This window comes from Stegostoma tigrinum, chromosome 3, assembly GCF_030684315.1.
Source record: "Stegostoma tigrinum isolate sSteTig4 chromosome 3, sSteTig4.hap1, whole genome shotgun sequence".
NCBI lineage: Eukaryota > Metazoa > Chordata > Chondrichthyes > Orectolobiformes > Stegostomatidae > Stegostoma > Stegostoma tigrinum.
In genome coordinates, this window is record NC_081356.1 from 134,310,428 (window position 1) to 134,334,538 (window position 24,111).

A 24,111-nucleotide genomic window follows, 5' to 3' on the forward strand; every position below is an offset into this window, starting at 1 on the left:
TAGGGGTTAAGTCAGTCCAGGGAGGATGGACAGGTCAAGGGGACGGGATGAGGCTAGTCGGTAGGAGATGAGGGTGGGGCTTGAGGAGAGAGGAGGGGATAGGTGGGAGGAAGAACAGGTGAGGGAGGCAGGGACAAGCTGGGGTAATGGGAATTGCAGATGCTGGAGAATCCGAGATAACAAAGTGTGTGGAGCTGGATGGTTTTGGGATGGGGTAGGGAGATTTTGAAGCTTGTGAAGTCCACATTGATACAATTGGCTGCAGGGTTCCCAAGCAGAATATGAGGGGCTGTTCCTGCAATCTTTGGGTGGCATCGTTGTGGTCCAGGATGGACATGTCATCTGAGGAATAGGCAGGGATGCTGAAATGTTTCTCGACTAGGAAGTGCAGTTGTTTATTGCGAACCGAGCACAGGTGTTCTGCAAAGCGGGCACCAAGCCTCCGCTTGGTTTCCCCGATGTAGAGGAGGCCACAACAGGTAATGTGCAGGTGAACATCTGCTTGATGTGGAAAGTCTTCTTGGGGCCTGGAATGGGGGAGAGGGGGGAGGTGTAAGGGCAGGTATGGAATTTCCTGTGATTGCAAGGAAAAGTGCCAGGTGTGGTGGGGCTGGAGGGGAGTGTGGAGCAAACAAGGGAGTCCCGGAGAGAGTGATCCCTCTGGAAAACAGATAAGGATGGGGAGGGAAACATGTCTTTGGTGGTGGGGTCGGATTGCAGATGGTGGAAGTGTCGGAGGATGATGCGTTGGATCCGGAGATGGTGGATGGTACGTGAGGATGAGGGGGATTCTGTTTTGGTTGTTATTGTGGGGACGGGGTGTGAGGGGTGAGTTGCAGGAAATGCAGGAGACACGGTTGAGGGCGCTGTTGACCACTGAATGGGGGGAAGTTGCGATCCTTGACAAATGAGGACAACTGAGATGTTTAGGAGTGGAATGCCTCATCCTTGGAGCAGATGCGGTGGAGGCGAAGGAATTGGCAACAGGGGATGGCATTTTTGCAGGAAGGTGGGTGGGAGGAGTAGCTATTCTAGGTAGCTGTGGGAATCAGTAGGCTTGAAATGGACATTGGTTTCCAAGTGGTTGTCAGAGATGGAAACAGAGAGGTCCAGGAAGGAGAGAGAGGTATCAGAGATGGTCCAGATGAACTTACCTGGACCGTGTCTCCTGCATTTCCCACAACTCATCCCTCACATCCCCTCCCCAAAGTAACAACCAAAACAGAATCCCCCTTGTCGACACGTACCACCCTACCAACCTCCGGATCCAACGCAGCATCCTCCGACACCTCCGCCATCTGCAATCCGACCCCACCACCCAAGACATCTTTCCCTCCCCACCCTTATCTGCTTTCCAGAGGGACCACTCCCTCCCTGACTCCCTTGTCCATTCCACACTCCCCTCCAGCCCCAACACACTCGGCACTTTTCCTTGCAACTGCAGCAAGTGCTACACCTGTCCCTATACCTCCTCTCTCACCACCATCCCAGGCCTCAAGAAGACTTTACACATCAAGCAGGTGTTCGCCTGCACATCTGCTGATGTGGTATACTGCATCCGCTGTTCCCGTTGTGGCCTCCTCTACATCATGAAAATCAAGCAGAGGCTTGGGGACTGCTTTGCAGAACACCTCCGCTCAGTTCACAATAAACAACTGCATCTCCCAGTCACAAACCATTTCAACTATCTCTCCCATTCCTCAGACGACATGTCCATCATGGGCCTCCTGAAGTGTCACAGTGATGCCACCTGAAGGTTGCAGGAACAGCACCTCATATTCCACTTGGGAACCCTGCAGACCAAAAGGTATCAACGTGGACTTCACAAGCTTCCAAATCTCCCCTCCCTCTACCGCATCCCAAAATTATCCCAGCTTGTCCCTGCCTCCCTAACCTGTCCTTCCTCCCACCTATCCCTTCCTCCCACCCTCATCTCCTACCGACTAGCCTCATCCCGCCTCCTTGGCCTGTCCATCCTCCCTGGACTGACCAATCCCCTCTGCAACTCCCCACCTACACTCATCTTTACTGGCTCCATCCCCGCCTCTTTGGCCTGTCAGTCTCCTCTCCACCCACCTTCTCCTCTATCCATCTTCCATCTGCCTCCCCCGTCTCCTTATTTATTTCAGAATCCCTTCCCCCCCCCCCAATTTCTGGAGGGGGGTCTGGGCCTGATACATCAGTTTTCCTACTCCTCTGATGCTGCTTGGCCTGCTCTGTTCATCCAGCTCTACTCCTTATCTCAGATTCTCTAGCATCTGTAGTTCCTACTATTTGTCGCAGTCAAAACTAAATTCACTTCAAACAAAGTTAGATCTAGGACTCTCAAGCATATTTAAACTTCTGTCTAGTTTTCATAGACTGATAACAGAGGGACTTGTCTTTAAATGCCTCTTCGTAAAATTTCAGGATATTCCAGACCTCTTCACATACAAGAAATTACTTCCAATGCTGTCACTGCACCACATAGCTGAACTTTTACGCATCGCAATGAAATGAACGACCTGTTAGGGCTGATGTGGTAACCCTATATTCAGTCACAATTATTTCTATCATAGCTGGTTGTCATATTATAAGATATAAGAAGGGTGTGGAAGCTTTGGAAAGGGTGCAGAGGAGAGTTACTAGGATGTTGCCTGGTATGGAGGGAAGGTCTGACGAGGAAAGGCTGAGGGACTTGAGGCTGTTCTGGTTAGAGAGAAGAAGTTTGAGAGGTGACTTAATTGAGACGTATAAAATAATCAGAGGGTTAGATAGGGTGGATAGGGAGAGGCTTTTTCCTAGGATGGTGACGGCGAGCACGAGGGGGCACAGCTTTAAATTGAGGGGTGAAAGATATAGGACAGATGTCAGAGGTAGTTTCTTCATTCAGTGAGTAGTAAGGGAATGGAACGCTTTGCCTGCAACGGTAGTAGATTCGCCAACTTTAAGTACATTTAAGTTGTCATTGGACAAACATATGGATGTACATGGAATAGGTTAGATGGGCTTCAGATTGGTATGACAGGTCGGCACAACATCGAAGGCTGAAGGGCCTGTACTGGGCTGTAATGTTCTATGGTCTATGACTGAAAATGTTTCTTACATGTAATGGCTGAGAAGTGATACTGTAATAATTACTTGTTCCAAAAATCCTGTTAGGAGCTATCCAATCAGTTAGGTGTGAACATTCATTGGCGTAACTTTGCACGTAGTTTGACTTACGTCACAAATTGAAGTTCAAATTTTCAATGTATACTGAGTTCTTGAGTTCTGAAGAAGGGTCATTGGATCTGAAACATTAACTCTGCTTTCTCACTACAGATGCTGCCAGACTTGCTGAATTTTTCTAGCAATTTCTGTTCCTGTTTTTGATTTCCAGCATCTATAATACTTTGCTTTTTTTCCAAAGTTTATGTTCTTCTGATGTGAAACACAGAAGGAGTGCTAAAAAATGTGTAGGCATTGCAGAGGTAAATTCTGTTCTTCACTTAATTATTACTAATTTCACACTGTGACACATAATTTCACAGGCAGAAGCAGAACAAGCATTTCAAAACCCAACTAGATTTCACTGTAGATAATTCAAATAGTCCCTCTGTACTAGAAAAATCAAAGCTTTACACTGTGAAATTTGACTTGGGAGGGAGTATCCATTGTTTGTTCATTGGTGTGCAGGCCATTTTGGGATCATAATCACCATGTTTGCATTAGATGTTTACATTTTGACCTACAACTAAACTCCACAAAACCACCTCCATTTTCAAGCTTCTCTTTCTCCTACAAAGTCTTAAATCCACGATGAGCATTACTTAACCATGACTTCTTGATTTCTCATCTTAAAGAGAGTGATGCCAAAAATATGGACCCTGGTCCTCCAATTACAACTGTCATTTCAAAAAGAACAACTTTTCAGTTATTAAATTAATGCACGATGGCAACAAAATTTCTAACCATTGACAAGGAACTCAAGCATTGCAATACTGGGACTAGGAAATTAAAGTACCGTTCATTTATTAAATAGTTACTATCAGTTTTCCTAGTCTCACCTTTGGTTACTGCGTCGAACATAGTTTTCGCCATCAGCTGGCTTGCGGTATGTAGTGAGTGCCTCGTTCAATTGTTCTTCAATTAAATCTACATATTTCAAGTTGTATTCCTGAAAGCAAATACAATATTGGTGCATTGCTCTCTAAACTACTGATCCTCTATATATTTAGAACTAGTCACGTACTGGGAATTTTACAGAGCTCTGCATCAAAACACAAATGGGACACAGGATTAAATTCAAATTTAATATTATTTGCTTATAATTTCCAATGCGTTGTTCTGGACATTTGCAGTCAAACAGTAAAATTGTCAACTAAGATCAGGATTGTAAAAGTAGTTTCTGTTGATTCCAGAATTTTCATACCACCTTTATTTACTGCTTGGATCCATGCGTTACCCACACAACAAATAGCCTTTGCTGTAAGGAGATATAGCAAACAGCTAACATTGTAGAGAACATATCAATTTCTTTGAAGTTTAATGAATCAGAATGATCGCACTGAAATGCATTGACAAGTCGCCAGGCCCGGATCAGATTTGTCCTCGGCTGCTTTGGGAAGCGAGAAATGCAATTGCTTCGCCACTTGCGAAGATCTTTGCATCCTCGCTCTCCACTGGAGTCGTACCTGAGGACTGGAGAGAGGCAAATGTAATTCCTCTCTTCAAGAAAGGAAATAGGGAAATCCCCGGCAATTATAGACCGGTAAGTCTCACGTCTGTCGTCTGCAAGGTGTTAGAAAGGATTCTGAGGGATAAGATTTATGACCATCTGGAAGAGCATGGCTTGATCAAATACAGTCAACACGGCTTTGTGAGGGGTAGGTCATGCCTTACAAACCTTATCGAGTTTTTTGAGGATGTGACTAGTAAGGTTGATGAGGGTCGAGCTGTGGATGTGGTGTATATGGACTTCAGTAAGGCATTTGATAAGGTTCCCCATGGAAGGCTCATTCAGAAGGTCAGGAGGAATGGGATACAGGGGAACTTAGCTGCTTGGATACAGAATTGGCTGGCCAACAGAAGACAGCGTGTGGTAGTAGAAGGAAAATATTCTGCCTGGAAGTCAGTGGTGAGTGGGGTTCCACAGGGCTCTGTCCTTGGGCCTCTACTGTTTGTAATTTTTATTAATGACTTGGACGAGGGAATTGAAGGATGGGTCAGCAAGTTTGCAGATGACACAAAGGTCGGAGGTGTCGTTAACAGTGTAGAGGGCTGTTGTAGGCTGCAGCGGGACATTGACAGGATGCAGAGATGGGCTGAGAGGTGGCAGATGGAGTTCAACCTGGATAAATGCGAGGTGATGCATTTTGGAAGGTCGAATTTGAAAGCTGAGTACAGGATTAAGGATAGGATTCTTGGCAGCGTGGAGGAACAGAGGGATCTTGGTGTGCAGATACATAGATCCCTTAAAATGGCCACCCAAGTGGACAGGGTTGTTAAGAAAGCATATGGTGTTTTGGCTTTCATTAACAGGGGGATTGAGTTTAAGAGTCGTGAGATCTTGTTGCAGCTCTATAAAACTTTGGTTAGACCGCACTTGGAATACTGCGTCCAGTTCTGGGCGCCCTATTATAGGAAAGATGTGGATGCTTTGGAGAGGGTTCAGAGGAGGTTTACCAGGATGCTGCCTGGACTGGAGGGCTTATCTTATGAAGAGAGGTTGACTGAGCTCGGCCTCTTTTCATTGGAGAAAAGGAGGAGGAGAGGGGACCTAATTGAGGTATACAAGATAATGAGAGGCATAGATAGAGTCGATAGCCAGAGACTATTTCCCAGGGCAGAAATGGCTAGCACGAGGGGTCATAGTTTTAAGCTGGTTGGTGGAAAGTATAGAGGGGATGTCAGAGGCAGGTTCTTTACGCAGAGAGTTGTGAGAGCATGGAATGCGTTGCCAGCAGCAGTTGTGGAAGCAAGGTCATTGGGGTCATTTAAGAGACTGCTGGACATGCATATGGTCACAGAAATTTGAGGGTGCATCCATGAGGATCAATGGTCGGCACAACATTGTGGGCTGAAGGGCCTGTTCTGTGCTGTACTGTTCTATGTTCTATGTTCTATGTTCTAAAGTTCCTCAGAGTGTTTGAGGACTATTTAGAACTAAGGGTCATAGTCCCATTATAACAGGTAAAATTTTAAGGCTGAGGGGAGGAGATTTTTCTTCCTTATCCAAAGACTACGGATAGTCAGTCATTCTCCAGTAAGTCTTTGCTCAGAAATTTAAACCCAAAATTTTAGGACACAGCATGCTGTTACAGTGAATTGGTGGTGGGTGTGGCCTTCCAAAATTAAAATGAAAAGTGCAAACCAAATTCAAAGGAGTCTGAATAAGATTGAAATGTAAACTGACAAAGGAGAGTTGGTCGGTGATATAAATTGTGGAATTTGGAAAAGAGGTGAAAGTAGACTACAAGGTCTTGAGCTTCACTGGCAGGTGAATACAGTGCAGATTCCAGGAGATGATAATACATTAACATAAGCTGTATTTCCTGTATAATCCTGTATTTCCTTTGCAACCTGCAACTGCCAAGATCCCAGAGATAACTGGTCCAATGACCTGTCTACAAGGGGTAGAATATTAATTGACATCCACCTAAGTATTATGTAGTTTGTTCTTTTGCTTCCTTTATGGACTAACTATAATTAGCCAAAAATCATTCAGTTCATAGTGAATCTTTACAGACAGAAATCCATTCCTTGCTCTCTCCTCCAACTACCAACTACTGTGTGTGCATGTATAGAAGAATATTCGTTTATATTTGTGGGTTAATCAATTCTGCATCTTTGTGGGATAGCTTTGCATGGTTTTTGAATTTTTACTGAAAATGGGAGAGGATACTGCTTTAAAATCAAGAAAAGCAGAGTAAGGAGATGTTGATTCAAAAACAAGTTACTGGAACAAGTAGTAAGGGAGTATTCCAGATGGAATGGAATAGCACATGTGTGTCTCAAGGCAAACCTGTGCTGAACAGTCATTTGTAGTTGGTATGCATTGTTGACACTGTGTGCCAGTAGTGGAAAGAATAAATGTTGAAGGTGATAAGTGCAGTGCCTATCAAGCTGGTTGCTTTTGTCCTAGACAGCAGTGAACTTATTAGAAAACATCCAATTTAAATTTTGACTATTGTTTTAATATCACACTTACCTTTTGCCATTTCTCCAACTGTTTGGTAACATAACCTCTTTCATGCAGGTAGGAGAAGCCCTTTGGAATGGACAAAAAGCTGAAAAAACAAGTAGAATTTCGACCAGAAACCCAGTCAGCAACTTGGCAAAACTTGGGCTCAACACCAAGATTGGTACAGTAAGAGAATAAAAGCTACATCTATATAGAAACTCCACTGGGCTTTTGTTTTCATTCTAAGTGTAAAGCAATGATTCACATAAAACCGCACTCTCACATTCACACTCAAAAACTGTGTATGCCAATGCAATATTAACTCTTGTGTCACATAGATGCTCTTTTCTTTCTGAATATGAATATGAACTACTTGAAGAGTCCTGTGTGCACAGTATTATTCATGAATGGAATAGAACATCAAAGAAGAAATTAGTATCCTGGCTGAAGACATGAATTATAGGTTTGTGAACAGGAAGGCAACTTCGGTCAAGACAAAGATTTGCTGAAGTCTGAAAAGTGATTTTAAAGCTGTGCTAGAAAATGGGACCACAGTTCCATTGGTTTGTGACCTTTAAAATGCCTACATTGCTTCTTTCAAGAGGCTGAATAGACACAGGCTTTCCTCCCTGGCGAGCCAGAGGCTGAGGGATGACCTTATAGAGGTTGATATTCATTAAGGGCATGGATAGGGTGAATAGCCAAGTTCTTTATCCCTAGGTAGGGGAGTCCAAAACTAGAAGGCATAGATTTAAGGCCAGAAGAGAAGGATGTAAAAAGGACCCAAGGGGCAACTTTTTTTTTACACAGGGGGTGGTTTGTATGTAGATTGAATTGCTAGAGGAAGTGGTAAGAAGCAGGTACAGTTATAATATTTAAAAGACATTTAGATAGGTAGACAAATAGGTAAGGTTTAAAAGGATATTTGCCAAACACAGGCAACTGGGACTAGTTTAGCTTGGGAAACTTGGTTGACATGGACAAGTTGGACCAGAGGGTCTGTTTCTGTGCTGTATGACTCTATAATAGCTATGTACCAGACTGAGTGGAACAGCATCCAACATGTTGGGTGCTCCTGATATTGGGCTAGAACCTTTGGATCATATAGGAGGCTTACATGAGGTATCATCACATGAAACTGACCAGGTGGGTTGGCCTCTGCCATTCCATTCACTGTTGGGAGATTTTCCAGCTTTTAATCCATGTTTAAATAAGGTCAAAGTCAAGTTCGGGCCCTACCTCACAGCATATAAGAGCTTTGGCCGAAGTTCAATCTTTGTTTTTGAGATATCCCATCTTCATTTCTCACATGAACCTCAGTCTGTACAACCCTAAATTCAGCAGCTGCCAAGTACCATATGAACATTTCCAGCAAGGAAGGAAGGAAGGGGAGAAGGAAATTCTCCATTTACTTCTTCCATTCCTTAAGGGAGTAAAAAACCATACAGAAAAACCAAGGGTCCAGGAAAGTTTAAAGGAGGACAACTGGGCCAGTGGGCTGAGGAATGGCAAACGGAATTTAATTCAGATAAATGTTAGGTATTGCATTTTAATAAGACAGCGAGGGTAAGGGTTACACAGTTAATGGTAGGGTCCTGGCAAGTATGGCTGAACAGACAGACCCAGAGGTGCAGGTACGCAGTTGCCTTGTAAGTGGTATCACAGATAGGCAGGGATAATGGGAATTGCAGATGCTGGAGAATCTGAGACAACAAAGTATGGAGCTGGATGAACACAGCTGGCCAAGCAGCATAGTCTAGGCCCGAAACGTCAGCTATTGTACTCCTGAGATGCTGTTTGGACTGCTGTGTTCATCCAGCTCCACACTTTGTTATCACAGATAGGCAGCGTTTGGCATGTTTGCCGTCTTTGGTCAGGGCATTGAATACAGGAGTTAGGACATTATGTAATGGCTCTACAAGACATTGGTAAGGCCACATCTAGAGTACGGTGTAAAATTCTGGTTACCTTGCTATAGAAATGATGTTATTAGACTGAAAAGGTGCAAAATAGATTTATAAGTAAGTTACTGAGTCTGGAGGGTTTGAATTATAAGCAGGGACTGAATAAACTGGGACTTTCTTTCCCTGGAGGATAGGAGGTTGACAGGGGACCTTGTAGAGGTTTATCAAATTGTGAGGGGCATAGATAAAGGTGAATAGCCAAGGTCTTTTTCCCAGGGTAGGGGCGCCAAAAGCTAGAAAGCATAGATTTAAGCTGAGAGGAGAAAAATTTAAACGGGCTCTGAGGGACAACCTTATCCACTCGAGCAGCCAGAAGAATCGGTAGAAGTGGGTACAATTACAACATTTAAAAGACATTTGGACAGGTGCATGGATAAGAAAGATTTAGAGGGACATGAGCCAATGCAGGTAAATGAGACTAGTTCAGTTTAGGAAACCTGGTCAGCATGGGTGAGTTGGGTCAAAGGGCCTGTTTCCATGTTATATGATGCTCTGACATAAGCACAGAAAGTTTGGATTAGTGGGAAAAGGCAGGAAGAAACATAAAAGGAAAGTACAGGGGACAGACAGGATCAGTTGGCAGTTAGGAAGGCAAACACAATGTTAACATTCATTTCAGGAGGGTAAGAATATACAGCACAGATGTACTACTGAGTCTGTATAAGGCTCTGGTCAAACTGTATTTGGAAAATTCTGGGCAGTTTCGGGTCCCATATCCGAGGAAGGATGCACAAGCATTGGAGGGCATCCAGAGGGGTTTTACAAGAATGATCCTGGGGATGAAGGGCTTGTCATATGAGAAATGGTTCAGGATGCCAGATCTGCACTTGGAGCTTAGAAGGATGAGGGAGGATGTTTAGTGAAACTTACAGAATACTGAGCGGGCTGGATACAGTGGCTGTGGAGAGGATCTTTCCAATAATAGAAAAGACTAGGACCGGATGTCACAGGCTTAGAGTGAAGAGATGGCTCTTTCAAACTGAGGTGAGGATAATTTCTTCAGCCAGAGGGTGGTGATTCTGTGGAACTCATTGCTGCTGAAGGCTTTGGAAGCCAAGTCATCGAGTACATTTGAGACAGAGCTAGATAGATTCTTGATTAGTAAGGGGATCAAGGATTACAGGAAGAAGGCAGGAGAAAGGGATTGAGAAACATACCAGCCATGATCGAATGGTGGCACAAACTCACTGGGCTGAATGGCCTAATTCTGCTCCTAAATCTTATGGTCTAAAATAACTACGGATGAATGGAAGGCAATAAGATAAATTGGAACAATGTAACAGGTGAATTTAAAGAACTGTTATAACTCTGATGGGCGAGTGTGCCGAAAATCAAGCCCCATTACTACATGAACCAAAACAACTGTATAAACGTTTAACATCAAGAATGTCAAATTTGTTTCCCTTTATTGTTCCTAAATAGAATAAGACACTTTCACCAGGTTCTTCAACAAATCAAGCACTTATTTGTTAAGAACAAAGTTATTGTTTAAATAATGGGAAAATGGGTTAACCAAACCACCATGCAGACTTGAATTATACCCCATCAATTTCAGATATACATTCATACAGACAAGATAGCTCTGTAGAGACATAATGGACTTGAAACAAAAAGGCAAAAAATCTTGAGGGTTAAAATGAAGAGAGATCGCCTCTCTATCACATCTAGGTGCATACTGAAAAAGCAATTTTAGTTCAGAGGCTTGAGTTAGGTAACCTTCAGCACAGTTCCAAAGGTTTTTCCAAATCCGCTTGTCCTACAACTCAGCCATAAAGACATCTTTTATTCTTTCTTAGAACCTTTTCTGGACACTAACTAAAGTCTGTTAATGTTTAAGACAGTGGGTAAACCATCTATGATCTTTAGTTATTCATTTCCAAGAAATCACACAGTAAAACCCTCGTTAACCCAGGAATGAAGGAACAGTTTCATATTCCAGCTTCTCAAAGTCTATAAATATGTAGCTCTGAAGAAGGGTCACTGAGCCTAAAACATTAACTCTGCTTTCTCTCCACAGATGCTACCAGACCTATTGAGCTTTTCAGCAAGTTCTATTCTTGTTTCTATAAAAATGAATATTTTTCTAGCAGACAGGAGCAAACCGATTATTTTATTCTCAATAGTTGCGTCAGCCAGGCAGGCCACCATTTAATGCCTTGCGGGAGTATCTGGCTGCAAGCTATGGGCATGGATAAGATTCAGATGACTGGACAATAATACTCACCGAAGTAGGAGCAGCAAGCCTTTGTCTCCAAGGTGTGCTAATGCTGGTTTCATCTGGATCAGTGCATGCAGGTTAGCCTGGAAGATTATAAATGCATCAAAACAACAGCACAAAGAAAAGAACAGACCATTTAAAAAAAATATTCATGCTAAAGCAGATGCTGGCTTGGCCAACGTTTATTGCCCAGCTAAGTAATACACACTGGCTAGAGAGATGTCTATCGGAAGAACAGACAAGCTCTTGGTTCTTCAGGGTCTGAGCATGGAAATTAGGTTGACACTTGAAGTCCTAACCAAATGCTGTACGGATGATGAGATGTTAAAAGGTAGAGAGACTGGTGCTGATTTTATGCTAGAAAATCTTAGCCAGGATGGAGGCGCAAGGCACAACTCCACAAGAACCTTGCAACTAAATGGAAGAATCTGATCCACAAAGGACTGCATGATCCATTGGGACCAGTCAACGGGGAGGAGAAAAACTGCAACTGGGGCCAACATGAGAGTATATGGAGCACGGCTTGAGAGTCTCCATATAATGAGGTGCATGTATAATCAATTCATTCCCCCAAAACTGATGAGCAAAATAAGAATAAAACAACAGACCTGAGCACTGACTGATTTAAGCATTTACTCCACACAGTCTCACCTTGTCCTCACAAGCTTCATCCAGGATATCGAGCGCTTCTGAAGAGATGGCTTTATTTTTATCATGCAGCTGTGTCACGAGTAATTCTATGCCCCAATTGCTGAAGAACTCCACATTGGCCCGTAGTAAAACCCGCAAATGTTTTGTTGCATACAGTCTGCAGTTCTATATAAAAACAGTCGAGAGACCACACTGTGGTAAGCAATAGGAAGTCTCTTTGATCTAATCTCGTCAACTCCGCACAGAAGAAACAGAAACCAAGGCAGTTGAGACCTGCTGATTTCATTGCAGAAGTGGTAGCCTAGACAGCATATTTTTCACATCTATACCGAGACTAGAATAAAAGACATATTCATGTTTTGCAACTTTATTTCAAGAGTCATTGCCCATCCCTAGTTTTCCTAAGACAGTGGAGTGAGTGACCTTCTTAAAACACTGAACATACTGAAAAAAAACTGCTGGTCTTCTTGTCCACTTTAGAGAGAAATTTAGATTTACCTACATTCAAATGGAACTGAAATCATATTAGGTCTTTCCCAGATAACAAGGTTGAGGCTGCTGCCTTACTTACCATGGCAGTGAATCTTTCTGCGACCCACATCACAGAATGATTTAGACTCTGTCAAGGTCCCTCCCATCAATGATTAGAAGGAGGGGTATCAGAAGGCATCTATTGTTTGTGTGTCACAAAGGGTGTCAGGAAGAAGAAGCTGATCTCAGGAGAAGGTGATTCAAACTTTAGTGACAACTTACACTATAAAAATGGAAACGACAATTTGATGCAAGCCTGCTGCCATCCAATATTCCGTTACATCAGCATACATGCAAAATCTGAGATAGAGAATTGCGAAGACCAAGTGAAGGCAAATTTTAAGACTCTCAACACATTTTGTTTAATAACTTAATCTACTTACATCGGTACCTGACGTAAGGATTTTGGACAAGATCACCCTGGACAATCCATCACGGCTATAGTCTAACGTGGAGACAGTTAGCTTTAACACGTGGTCATAGTTCTTCAGAGAACAGAGGTTGAGTAAACTATAGAGAGAGATAGAGGGGAGATAATGTTGCTTTCAACCTGGGCAACATTCTGCATATCTCACATACTTCAACACAATTAGCTGCAAATCCAAAAATTTTCCGCCATTTAATCACATTATTTTACTTCAGTCCTACCCAATGGCTCTGTCACATTTCACTATAGTAGCTCTCTCTCTTGATGCATTTGCAAAACTGGGAAATTGTGTAAAAGAGCTGGACTTTCATGGAATGTCATCGAGGTTCTGGACTGAGTGAATAAGGAACCCACTCCCACTGGTACAAAATTCAAAAATCAAAGTACACAGATTTAAAATCACTGCCAAAAGAAACAATGGTGAAATGAGGAAAAACATTTTTACGCAGCAAGTAGTTACAAATAGAGTATGCTGGGATGCCTGAGAGCACAATGAAGTCAGACTCAATCAAAGGATTCAGAAGGGAACTGGATCATTATCCAAAAGAATGAAAATGTGCAGGGCTTCAGAGAAAAGTGGCGCTGTGCCACTAGATAAACTGCTCTCTTGGAGGACTAGAAGACATGACAGAACAAACAGCCTCGTGCGCTGAAACAATTTTAAAATTTTAATTAACGAAATAGACTGCTGATGGACAAAGGGAAGAAGGTAGAGAAAAATATTTAAATCAAAGAAATCGACTGCACCCACAAATCACAGCAAATGCTTGTTGAACAACTACAAAGGTTGCTACAAGCACCAGACAGCCTTGCACAGAGATAAAGACGTTGATAGAAGATAACTGGTGCATCTAAATAGAGTAGAATAGAAGCAGCCCATTTAGCTCATCGAGTCTACACTGACCCTCCAAATAACCCTGCATTGCCCATGGCTAATCCAACTGGCCTGCAAATCCCAAGATGCTTTAGGCAATTTTCCATGGCCAATCCAACTAACGTGCACATCTTTGGACTGTGGGAGGGAGACTGGAGCACCTGGGGGAAACCCACACAGGCACAGGGAGAACGTGCAAACTCCACACAGGGAGTCAGCCAAAGGTTAAATTGAACCCAGGTCCCTGTGCTATGAGGCAGCAGCGTTAACCATCAAGCCACTGCGCCACCATCTGTCAGCACAGTACTCTCTAACAACCAATAGGATAAGAAATGACCACTGGAAATCTTCAATCCGGTCAGTGTTCAAAAGATGAAATACAGTGCAACAAAGACAGTGTAACATTTTGTGGTCAGCAATATACAAACTGATTTTGGGTCTAACATTTCAAATGTCACCCCTTTCTCAATCAATTGCTCATAACAGACAGACTTGTGCTGTAAGTATTTATTTTTGACCGCAATTCAGTTTAGCCATGACTTACCACTGGAACATGTTGCATTTCTCCAAAACCTTAACTCCTTGCGGATGAGAGGATAGGGTACCAATAATCAGAAAGTAGTGCTGGCTGAGGGTGTTGAGTAAACCATTGTTCTGCAGGCTGCGTTCATGTTTCAGACCTGCTGATGGGGTTAGCCACTGCACTATATCTTTGACCAGCTCCTCCAAGTACATCTGACCATCCTGGTACAATTTGAAACAAATGGAAAAGGAAGATAAATTCTCCACCTGTTCAGAATTTAACCTTGAAGAAATCTGCACCATTAGGCAGAAGTGAACACTTGCTCACTTGTATCTTAATGTTTAAAAAAAAAGATTCATTCTGTAAAAAGGACTGAAAATACTCAACATATCTAAATTGTGGATCATAAAGCCTAAGCCAGTCCAAGAATTCCTTCTCAAGATGGTGTCGGAGTACCAATGCAGCATGTGGGCTCCTTAGCCCAGAGGTTGTCTATTATGTCTGCTTATACTTTGTTCTCCTTCCTTCTTCCTTTCTTTGTTTTTCTTCATCTTCTGATGTTGTGGGGAAGGTGGAGCGATGTTGGTTGCCTCTGGCAGAGCAAAGATTGCTGGCTGTGATAGGTCCATAGCCCGGGCTCAGGAACTCAGCGGGTGGCCAGCCTGCGGCAGTGCCCGAAGAGGACTTCTGGCTGTGGTAGGCTTGTAGCATGGACTTGGGGTGTTTAGCTCCTGTGGTGCCTGACATTTGGACTCGGCTGCAGTGGAGGCAGTGCCCAGAGCAAGGACTTCTGGCTGCAGGACCTTGCAGAGACATTGCAAAAGCCATTGTAGACCTCTTTTTCTCTGGGCTCTGTTCACGTAATTTTTAAAAATCCTTTTGTAGTCTGGAGTCTAAGTGCCATTGTGGACTGGAGTGGAAGGAATGGAAGTCTGAACTTCTTATTCCTTCATTTTTCTATTTTATTCCTGAGATTCTGTACCTAAGATCATGCCGTAAGTGGTGGCCTGTAAACTTTTCACTGTACTCATGTGAGGACATGTGACACTGAAGCTAATTCTAAAACTAGATATTCCTCTTGATATGGGAAGATTTTTTAAATCTCTCACTCAGTTCTGTGAGAAGATTCCTCAAAAAAACAGCCTCCAAATCTACAGCACTGAACTGCAGTAGTGTTCTGATAAATAAACAGGGCTAGCACTGCGTGCAAGACAATATAAACCATTCACCATTCGCTTGTCCCCTTGTTCTCTTCTATTCATCCATGTTTAAGCAGGTAGCCAACCCGGTGATTAATCAAACTGAGTGAAACACAGAAGATGCTGGAAATACACAGCAAGTCATTAAACGATGTGGTGCTCAAGACCACTGATTTATGGTTTTCATAGGAAAGGGAATGAATTGTAAAAGTCCACTTTTAACAGTAAATTCCGCGAGCTTTATTTGATAAGATCACAATTTCAGATATCCAGTCATCATGATCCAATAGCTACAATAGTGGCTGGAGCTCTTAGAGTGTTTTCCAAATCACTTAGTGTCACCTCATTGAATCTGCCTCAGTCGCACTAAGTCTAAGATATTCCTCTTGCCTTGATCTTTGCTCACTCATTTGCGCAATTTTATCTTGGAGAATAAAGATCAGCGAGGCCGCCTATGTGTGGACCATAGGCTATGGGGGAGACAATAAAGGAGTATTTTGCATTAGTGTTTACTGTAGAGAAGGATATGGAAGACAGAGAACATGGGGAAATAACGAGCGACATCTTGAAAAATGTTCATATTACAAAGAAGGTGGTGCTGAATGTCTCAAAATGATCAGGTGTACCCTAGAACTTGGTGGGAAGCAAGGAAGAGATTGCTGGGCCTCTTGCTGAGATACTTGTATCATCGAAAGCCATAAGTGAGGTGCTGGAAGACTGGGGGTTGGTTAACATAATGCCACGATTTTAGAAAGGTGGTAAAGAAAAACCAGGGAACTATAGACCAGTGAGCCTGATATCAGTGGTGCGCACATTGTTGGAGGAGATTCTGAGGGACAGGATGTGTATGTACTTGGAAAGGCAAGTACTGATTAAGGGTAGTCAACATGGCTTTGTGCATAGGAAACTGTGTCTCACTACTGACGTTTTTGAAGACGCAATGAAGAAGACTGATGAGGGCAGAGCGTTGGATGTGATATGGACTTCAGCAAGGCGTTTGACAAGGTTCTTCATGGTAGACTAAATACCAAGGTCAGATTACACGGAATACAGGGAGATCGCGCTATTTGGATACAGAACTAACTCAAAGGTGGTGCTGGAGGGTCGCTTTTCTCTCAAGACTCGAGGCTTGTGCCCAGCAATGTGTCACAAAGATCAGTGCTGGGTCCACTGCTTTTTGTTATTTATATAAATGATTTGGATGTGAACATGGGAGGTATGGTTAGTAAGTTTACAGGCAATACTAAAATTGGAAGTGTAGTGGACAGTGGTGGAGGTTACCTCAGAAGAATCTGGATCACGTGGGCTAAAAAGAAGTCAATGGAGTTTAATCTGGATAAATGACAGATGCTGCATTTTGGAAAGACAAATCAGGGCAGGGCTTGTACATTTAATAGCAGGGTCCTGGGACTGTTGCTGAACAAAGAGACCTTGGAGTGCAGATTCATAGTTCCTTGGAAGTAGAGTTGCGGGCAGATAGGGTAGTGAACCATTTGGTAGGCTTGACTGGTCTCCCTCCCTCTATTTATGAAGCTAGAAAGGGCTCAGCAAAGATTTACAAGAATGTTGCCAGGGTTGAACAGCTTGAGATACAGAAAGAGACTGAATAGGCGGGGGTTATTTTCCGTGGTGTGGAGGCCTAGGGGAGACCTTATAGAGGTTTATAAAATCATGAGGGGTGTTGATAGGGTAAATAGGCAAGGCCTTTTCCCTGGAGTGGGGGTGTCCAAAACTAGAAGGCATACGTTTAAGGTGAGATGGGAAAGATATAAGAGACCTAGGCAGCAATTTTTCCACACAGATGATAGTGCGTATACAGAACAAGCTGCCAGAGGAAGTGGAGGAGGCTGGTACGATTACAGCAATTAAAAAGGTATCTGGATGGGTATATGAATCGGAAGGGTTTAAAGAGATCTGGGCCAAACACTAGCAAATGAGACTAGATTCATAGAGGATATCTGGTTGGCATGGATGAGTTGGGCTGAAGGGTCTGTTTCCATGCTGTATATATCTAAGTAAATTATGGTCATTTTAAAGAGGTTACTCCTCTCACTGCTGACTTCTAGGCTCTCACTGATCTCACTATTTGCATGTCTCTACACTTTGCTGATATATCAAACACTGTTCTTCTGCAATTTTCTCTTGTCACTCTATCTTTGAAGAAAGAGATAGAATGCACTGCATGAACTGCACTTCCTCTGCACCTGTACTTGTATTAAAAATCACAATCATAACACCAACTCAAACTTCAGCGCAATCTTTCTCAGGGCCTTGAAACTGGGGAACTCCTCCCTTCACTTAATCTTCCTTTCTTCTCCAACCTACAGACTTTTAAAAACCAAATTCCTTAAGTACTGTACATCAAAACAATTCATCCTCTCTCTCCCTCCCTTCGATTTGAACCATTCCTCTAGGTTTCCCAGCAAGTGACACGTCTGTGCAGTAATTGCTTTGACAGCACGATGCATTTCACATTTGCCAAATTGTTCATATTCTCTACCCCAGGCCTTCTGCACCCTTTCTTATGTAATAACATTGTACCTATAATGTGACCAGAACATTCTCAGGTAACCAGCTAGAAACTGATGTCCGTTTCAAGCCCACTGACTCCCACAACTACCTAGAAAACACCTCCTCTCACCCACCCTCCTGCAAAAATTCCATCCCCTATTCCCAATTCCTTCGCCTCCGCCGCATCTGCTCCCAGGATGAGGCATTCCACTCCCGCACATTGCAGATGTCCACATTCTTCAAGGACCGCAACTTTCTCCCCGCAGTGGTCGAGAACGCTCTTGACCATGTCTCCCGCATTTCCCGCAACACATCCCTCACACCCTGTCCCCGCCACAACTGCCCCAAGAGGATCCCCCTCGTTCTCACATAGCACCCCACTAACCTCCGACACTTCTGCCATCTACAATCTGACCCCACCACCCAAGACATTTTTCCATCCCCACCCTTGTCGGCTTTCCGGAGAGACCACTCCCTCCGTGACTCACTTGTCCGCTCCACACTCCCCTCCAACCCCACCACACACGGCACCTTCCCCTGCAACCGCAGGAAGTGCTACACTTGCCCCCACATCTCCTCCCTCACACCCATCCCAGGCCCCAAGACGACTTTCCATATTAAGCAGATGTTCACCTGCACATCTGCCAATATGGTATACTGTATCCACTGTACCTGGTGTGGTTTCCTTTACATTGGGGAAACCAAGCGGAGGCTTGGGGACCACTTTGCAGAACACCTCTGCTCAGTTCGCAATAAACAACTGCACCTCCCAGTCGCAAACCATTTCAACTCCCCCTCCCATTCCTTAGACGACAAGTCCATCATGGGCCTCCTGCAGTGCCTCAATGATGCCACCCGAAGGTTGCAGGAACAGCAACTCATATTCCGCTTGGGAACCCTGCAGCCCAATGGTATCAATGTGGACTTCACAAGCTTCAAAATCTCCCCTGCCCCCACTGCATCCCAAAGCCAGCCCAGTTCGTCCCCTCCTCCCACTGCATCACAAAACCGGCCCAGCTTGTCCCCTCCCCCCACTGCATCCCAAAACCAGTCCAGCCTGTCTCCGCTTCCCTAACCTGTTCTTCCTCTCACCCATCCCCCTTCCTCCCACCTCAAGCCGCACCTCCATTTCCTACCTACTAACCTCATCCCGCCTCCTTGACCTGTCCGTTTTCCCTGGACTGACCTATCCCCTCCCTACCTATACCCTCCTCTCCAACTATCTTCTTTTCTCTCCATCTTTGGTCTGCCTCTCCCTCTCACCCTATTTATTCCAGAGCCCTCTCCCCATCCCCCACTCTGAAGAAGGGTCTAGGCCGAAACGTCAGCTTTTGTGCTCCTGAGATGTTGCTTGGCCTGCTGTGTTCAGCCAGCTTCACACTTTGTTATCCTGAATTCATAAGCGTTAGCTTTGGAACATTCTAGACAAAAATTGTTGTTGTATGGGCAGAGAAAGAAGCTGACAAGCTCACCTCATTAGATTCAAGAAGAAACTCAGTGAACTGGCAGCCCACCACAGTCAGCTGCTTTCCCATTGCATGATCCAGCTCCATGTTTGCATACAGTTTGCCACTGGGCTTGTAAAAATACAGCAATCGACGCACAAACCTAAACAAGAGATAAAAGTAGTAATCAACAGAAAAACAACTGAGTAGTGAGAGAAGTAATAAGGCACAATTATTTTAAATTCAACAGAAAATTTGCAATATTTGGTTGATTGAAGGAACTGTTATTAATTGTGGAAGCTTCGAACAGTAAGACAAGCTTGAAAAACGTCATAGATAATGATTACTTTATTTCTGAAGGGGTATTAAGGAATAGAACATAGAACATAGAACGGTACAGCACAGAACAGGCCCTTCAGCCCACAATGTTGTGCCGACCATTGATCCTCATGTATGCACCCTCAAATTTCTGTGACCAAATGCATGTCCAGCAGTCTCTTAAATGACCCCAATGACCTTGCTTCCACAACTGCTGCTGGCAATGCATTCCATGCTCTCACAACTCTCTGTGTAAAGAACCCGCCTCTGACATCCCCTCTATACTTTCTACCAACCAGCTTAAAACTATGACCCCTCGTGCTAGCCATTTCTGCCCTGGGAAATAGTCTCTGGCTATCAACTCTAAATATGCCTCTCATTATCTTGTATACCTCAATTAGGACCCCTCTCCTCCTCCTTTTCTCCAATGAAAAGAGACCAAGCTCAGTCAACCACTCTTCATAAGATAAGCCCTCCAGTCCAGGCAGCATCCTGGTAAACCTCCTCTGAACCCTCTCCAAAGCATCCACATCTTTCCTATAATACGGCAACCAGAACTGGACGCAGTATTCCAAGTGCGGTTTAACCAAAGCTTTATAGAGCTGCAACAAGATCTCACGACTCTTAAACTCAATCCCCCTGTTAATGAATAGAATAAGTTCCCAGTGAAAGAGCTTGAAAGGTCATTTATAAAAAAACATTAAGAGGCAATTATTTATGTTTCTAATGTGAAAGTGTTGATGGATAGTGTGAGAATATGTTGGGGTTGAAGGCTATGGTCGAAATGTAGGCTGGTGTGGTTGAGGAATACGATGAGAAGATGGGCAGATGTGAGCAAATGATTGAGTGGTTCAGGAACTTGGTAAATTGGTGGAGATGAAGATACGCTGACAGGATATAGCAAGGTGGTGCGAAAGTGGGACTGAGGGATATGGAAAGGAAACTGGGCAGCGAGACAGAGGAACGTGATGAGCAAATGTGATTGAAAGATAGGGAGAGGGGGAGAAAGTGAAATTGAGAAAAATGGTGAGAAGAAGGTTTTACAAATATCAATGTTCAGAGAGATGATCTAACTGGAGTCATTGGACTTGTTAAGAAACATTATGTTACCTGTTAAGAAAAGTATTATGTTACTGCATATGAGTAATCAGTAGAACTGCTAACCCCTCCCAATATGGAACACCAGCACAACCCATACTAACCTGTGTAACTGTTCATCTTTGTAGTTTCGCAGGTTTACATTTGGCCACTGCAACAGAACAGGCATCGACATGGTGTTAATCTCAAACAAACTCCTGTATTTGGAATACATTGAGGTAGGTTACAGGGAAATGTTTGCTTCTCCAATCATCCGTGGGATCTGTCACTTCTCTTAAACAGCAAACATTTCCGATTTGGGCTATAACTAAATTTACTTTTGATTCTTCATTTTCCCCTTTCTCAAACTGTTTTTTCTGTTGAGCAGTCTTTTACACAGCCCTTAACTAGTCGGTAACTTAGTGTCACAATGTGAACACCATTTGTTTTCTAACTTGGTTTACAGATTGGATTGGATATAGAGCAAAACTTCCTTTACATTGTCTTACAACTCTTCCAGGATAGGTAGTGCATGGAGAATGGCACAGTATGGTAAAAAAACAAAGAACTGTGGATGCTGAAACAAAACCAGACCTGGTTGTCTACTGACTTCTTCATAATAATTGATATTAAATTTAAAGGTAGTAGACAAAGTGCTCAAATCCCAACGATTTCTTCAGACATCTACCTTAAGAATGGTGGAGATTAAGTTCCAATTCCACCTTAGGTTGTCCTTGTTATTTAGGACATCGCTATCTCGCAGATTCTGCATCATTGCCTCCTCCGTGTCCTAGAAAACAATTTAAGAATGTAAAGAAAGAACATATTACCATATGTATAGGGATAAAAAATAAAAAAGAAAAACTGCCTTAAATCTAAAATAAGAACAGTACATACTGGATTAAGCTGGAAAGGAATGTCAGTGTGGATTTAACCTGACCCACTTTTTGCACACAGGATATTTCTGGACAATTTTCTACACAGCCAGGTAGACGTTATTTGGTATCTGTACAGGAACATTGCCTCGTGTTGCAGCTGGTAAGTCACCATCTTGACCAACTGTTTCATTTGGAGCAAGTACTCTCAAAGTGCTGTTAGGGAGGGAGCTCCTAGAGTTTGAGCCAGAAACAGAGAAGGGATGTTTAGATAGTTCCAACTCAGGATGTTTTCTGGCTGTGGACTGTTGGTGTTTCCCATATGTCTGCCACCGTTGTGCTTCTTAGTGGCACAAGTAGCAGGTTTGGAAGGTGCTGTTGAAGAAATCCCAGTGTGTCCTACCTTGTTATTGGTATACACTGCGCAGCAGGCACCAAATGATGAATGTTTTGGATAGGGCTGTCAATCAAGTGGACTGCTTTGTTCTCAATAGTGTCAAGCTTTGAGGATTGGAGTTGCACTCATTTAGTAAGCGGTAAGCATTACATCATGCTTATACTTTGCAGATCATGGATGGACCTTAGAGAGTCAGGAGTGAGTTACTCATGGGGGGATTCTAGCCTCTGATCTGCTCTTACAAAATTTATACAACTAATCCAGTTCAGTTTCTAGTCAATGGTAACCCCTACAATGATCATGGTTGAGTAATGTATTTGATGATCAGGGTGAAATCATTAGTTTTTTTTGTTAAAGCTGGTCTCGCTTAGCATTTGTGTGGTGTTATTATTCCTTGCAACTTATTAGCCCAAGTCTGGATCTTGTCGAGGTTTTTGCTGCACATAGGCACGAACAACTTTAGTAGTTGTTTTTTTGTGGGGGGTGGGGGGGTGTCATATATTGTACTGAGCACTGCGCAATCAATCAATCAACGAACATCGCATTTCTGACCCACTTCTGACCTTAGGATGGAGCGAAGGTCATTTGTAAAGCAATTGAAGATGGTTGGGTTTGGCACACTATCCTGACCTACTCCTGAGCCATGAGACTACAAGACGTAGCAACAACTATTCAGCCCTCATTTCTGCTGCACCATTCAAACAGAGCATGGCTGATCTGAGAATCCTCAACTCTACTTCCCTGCCTCTTCCACATAACCCTTTATTCCCTTACAATCAAAAATCTGTTGATCTCAGCAGTCTTGAGAACCTTTTGTAGGAAAGAATTCCACAGAAATACTCTCAGAAGAAATCCATCTTCATCTCTGTCTTAAACAAACAGTTCCATAATGTGAGATTATGCCCTCTGGTCCTAGGCTCTCCTACAAGGGGAAATAGCCTTCTCGTATCCACCCGATGAAGCCCCCAAGAATCTTGAATGTTTCAATAATGTTGCCTTTCTTCTTCTAAACTCTAATGAGTACAGACCAAAGCTTCATTACAAAGATGGAGATTGAGGGGGCATCTGATTGAGGTCTACAAAATCAAGAGGGGGTACAGACAAGGTGAATAGCAAGAAGCTTTTTCTCAGAATGGGAGACTCAATTACTAGGGGTCATGAGTTCAAAGTGAGGGGAGGAAAGTTTATGGGAGACATGTGTGGAAAGCTCTTTACGCAGAGGGTGGTGGGTGCCTGGAACACGTTGCAGGCAGAGGTGGTAGATGCAGACACAACAGTGTCTTTTAAGATGTATCTGGACAGGTACATGGATGAGCAGGGAGCAAAGGGACACAGACCCTTAAAAAATAGATGACAGGTTTAGACAGAGGATCTCGATCAGCGCAGGCTTGGAGAGCCGAAGGGCCTGTTCCTGTGCTGTAATTTTCTTTGTTCTACTCTGGATAAGACAGTTCGTCTATACCAGGATCAGCCTAGTGAAAGTTCTCCAATGAGCAATGTCCTGGAGCTGAGATGATTGACTTCAATAGCCACAACCATTTTCCTCTGCAGACAACAGTGGAGAGTTTGCCACCTGATACTCATTGGCTAGAATTTCATAAGGACTCCTTGATTCCACTTGGTCAAATGCTGTCACTCGCACCTCAGTTCTGAAATTTAGCCTTTCCTTTTCCATGTTGGGACTAAGGCTATAATGAAGTTTGAAGCTGAAGTGCCCCGCCTGAAACCAACCTGAACATTAGTGTGAAGCTGGTGATGTGCATGTGTTACTTCAATAGTACAGTCAATGACACCTTCCATCACTTTCTGATGGTCAAGGTAAGAATTAAGTGGCATTAATTGGCTGAGTTAGATTTGTCCTGGTCTTTAAGGTCAGGATATGCTTTGACAATTTTCCACATTGTTGGGTAGGTGACAGGGTTTTCAACTGTACTGGAACCACTTGATTAGAGACATT

The 24,111-nt window shown here is 43.4% G+C and overlaps 1 protein-coding gene across 1 annotated transcript in view; it reads right to left on the bottom strand.

Annotated features, from left to right (window-relative positions):
- The window catches only part of rictora (RPTOR independent companion of MTOR, complex 2 a), a 238,748-nt gene that overhangs the window by 77,895 nt on the left and 136,742 nt on the right, over positions 1-24,111 (bottom strand). Inside the window, exons 18-26 of the mRNA XM_059644956.1 lie at positions 21,571-21,672; positions 21,008-21,054; positions 19,515-19,650; positions 14,354-14,553; positions 12,892-13,018; positions 11,978-12,142; positions 11,333-11,409; positions 7,172-7,250; positions 4,029-4,138 (exon numbers count right to left, since the gene is read on the bottom strand). Of these exons, the coding sequence (XP_059500939.1) occupies positions 4,029-4,138; positions 7,172-7,250; positions 11,333-11,409; positions 11,978-12,142; positions 12,892-13,018; positions 14,354-14,553; positions 19,515-19,650; positions 21,008-21,054; positions 21,571-21,672 (1,043 nt within the window). The remainder of the gene's footprint in view (positions 1-4,028; positions 4,139-7,171; positions 7,251-11,332; positions 11,410-11,977; positions 12,143-12,891; positions 13,019-14,353; positions 14,554-19,514; positions 19,651-21,007; positions 21,055-21,570; positions 21,673-24,111) is intronic.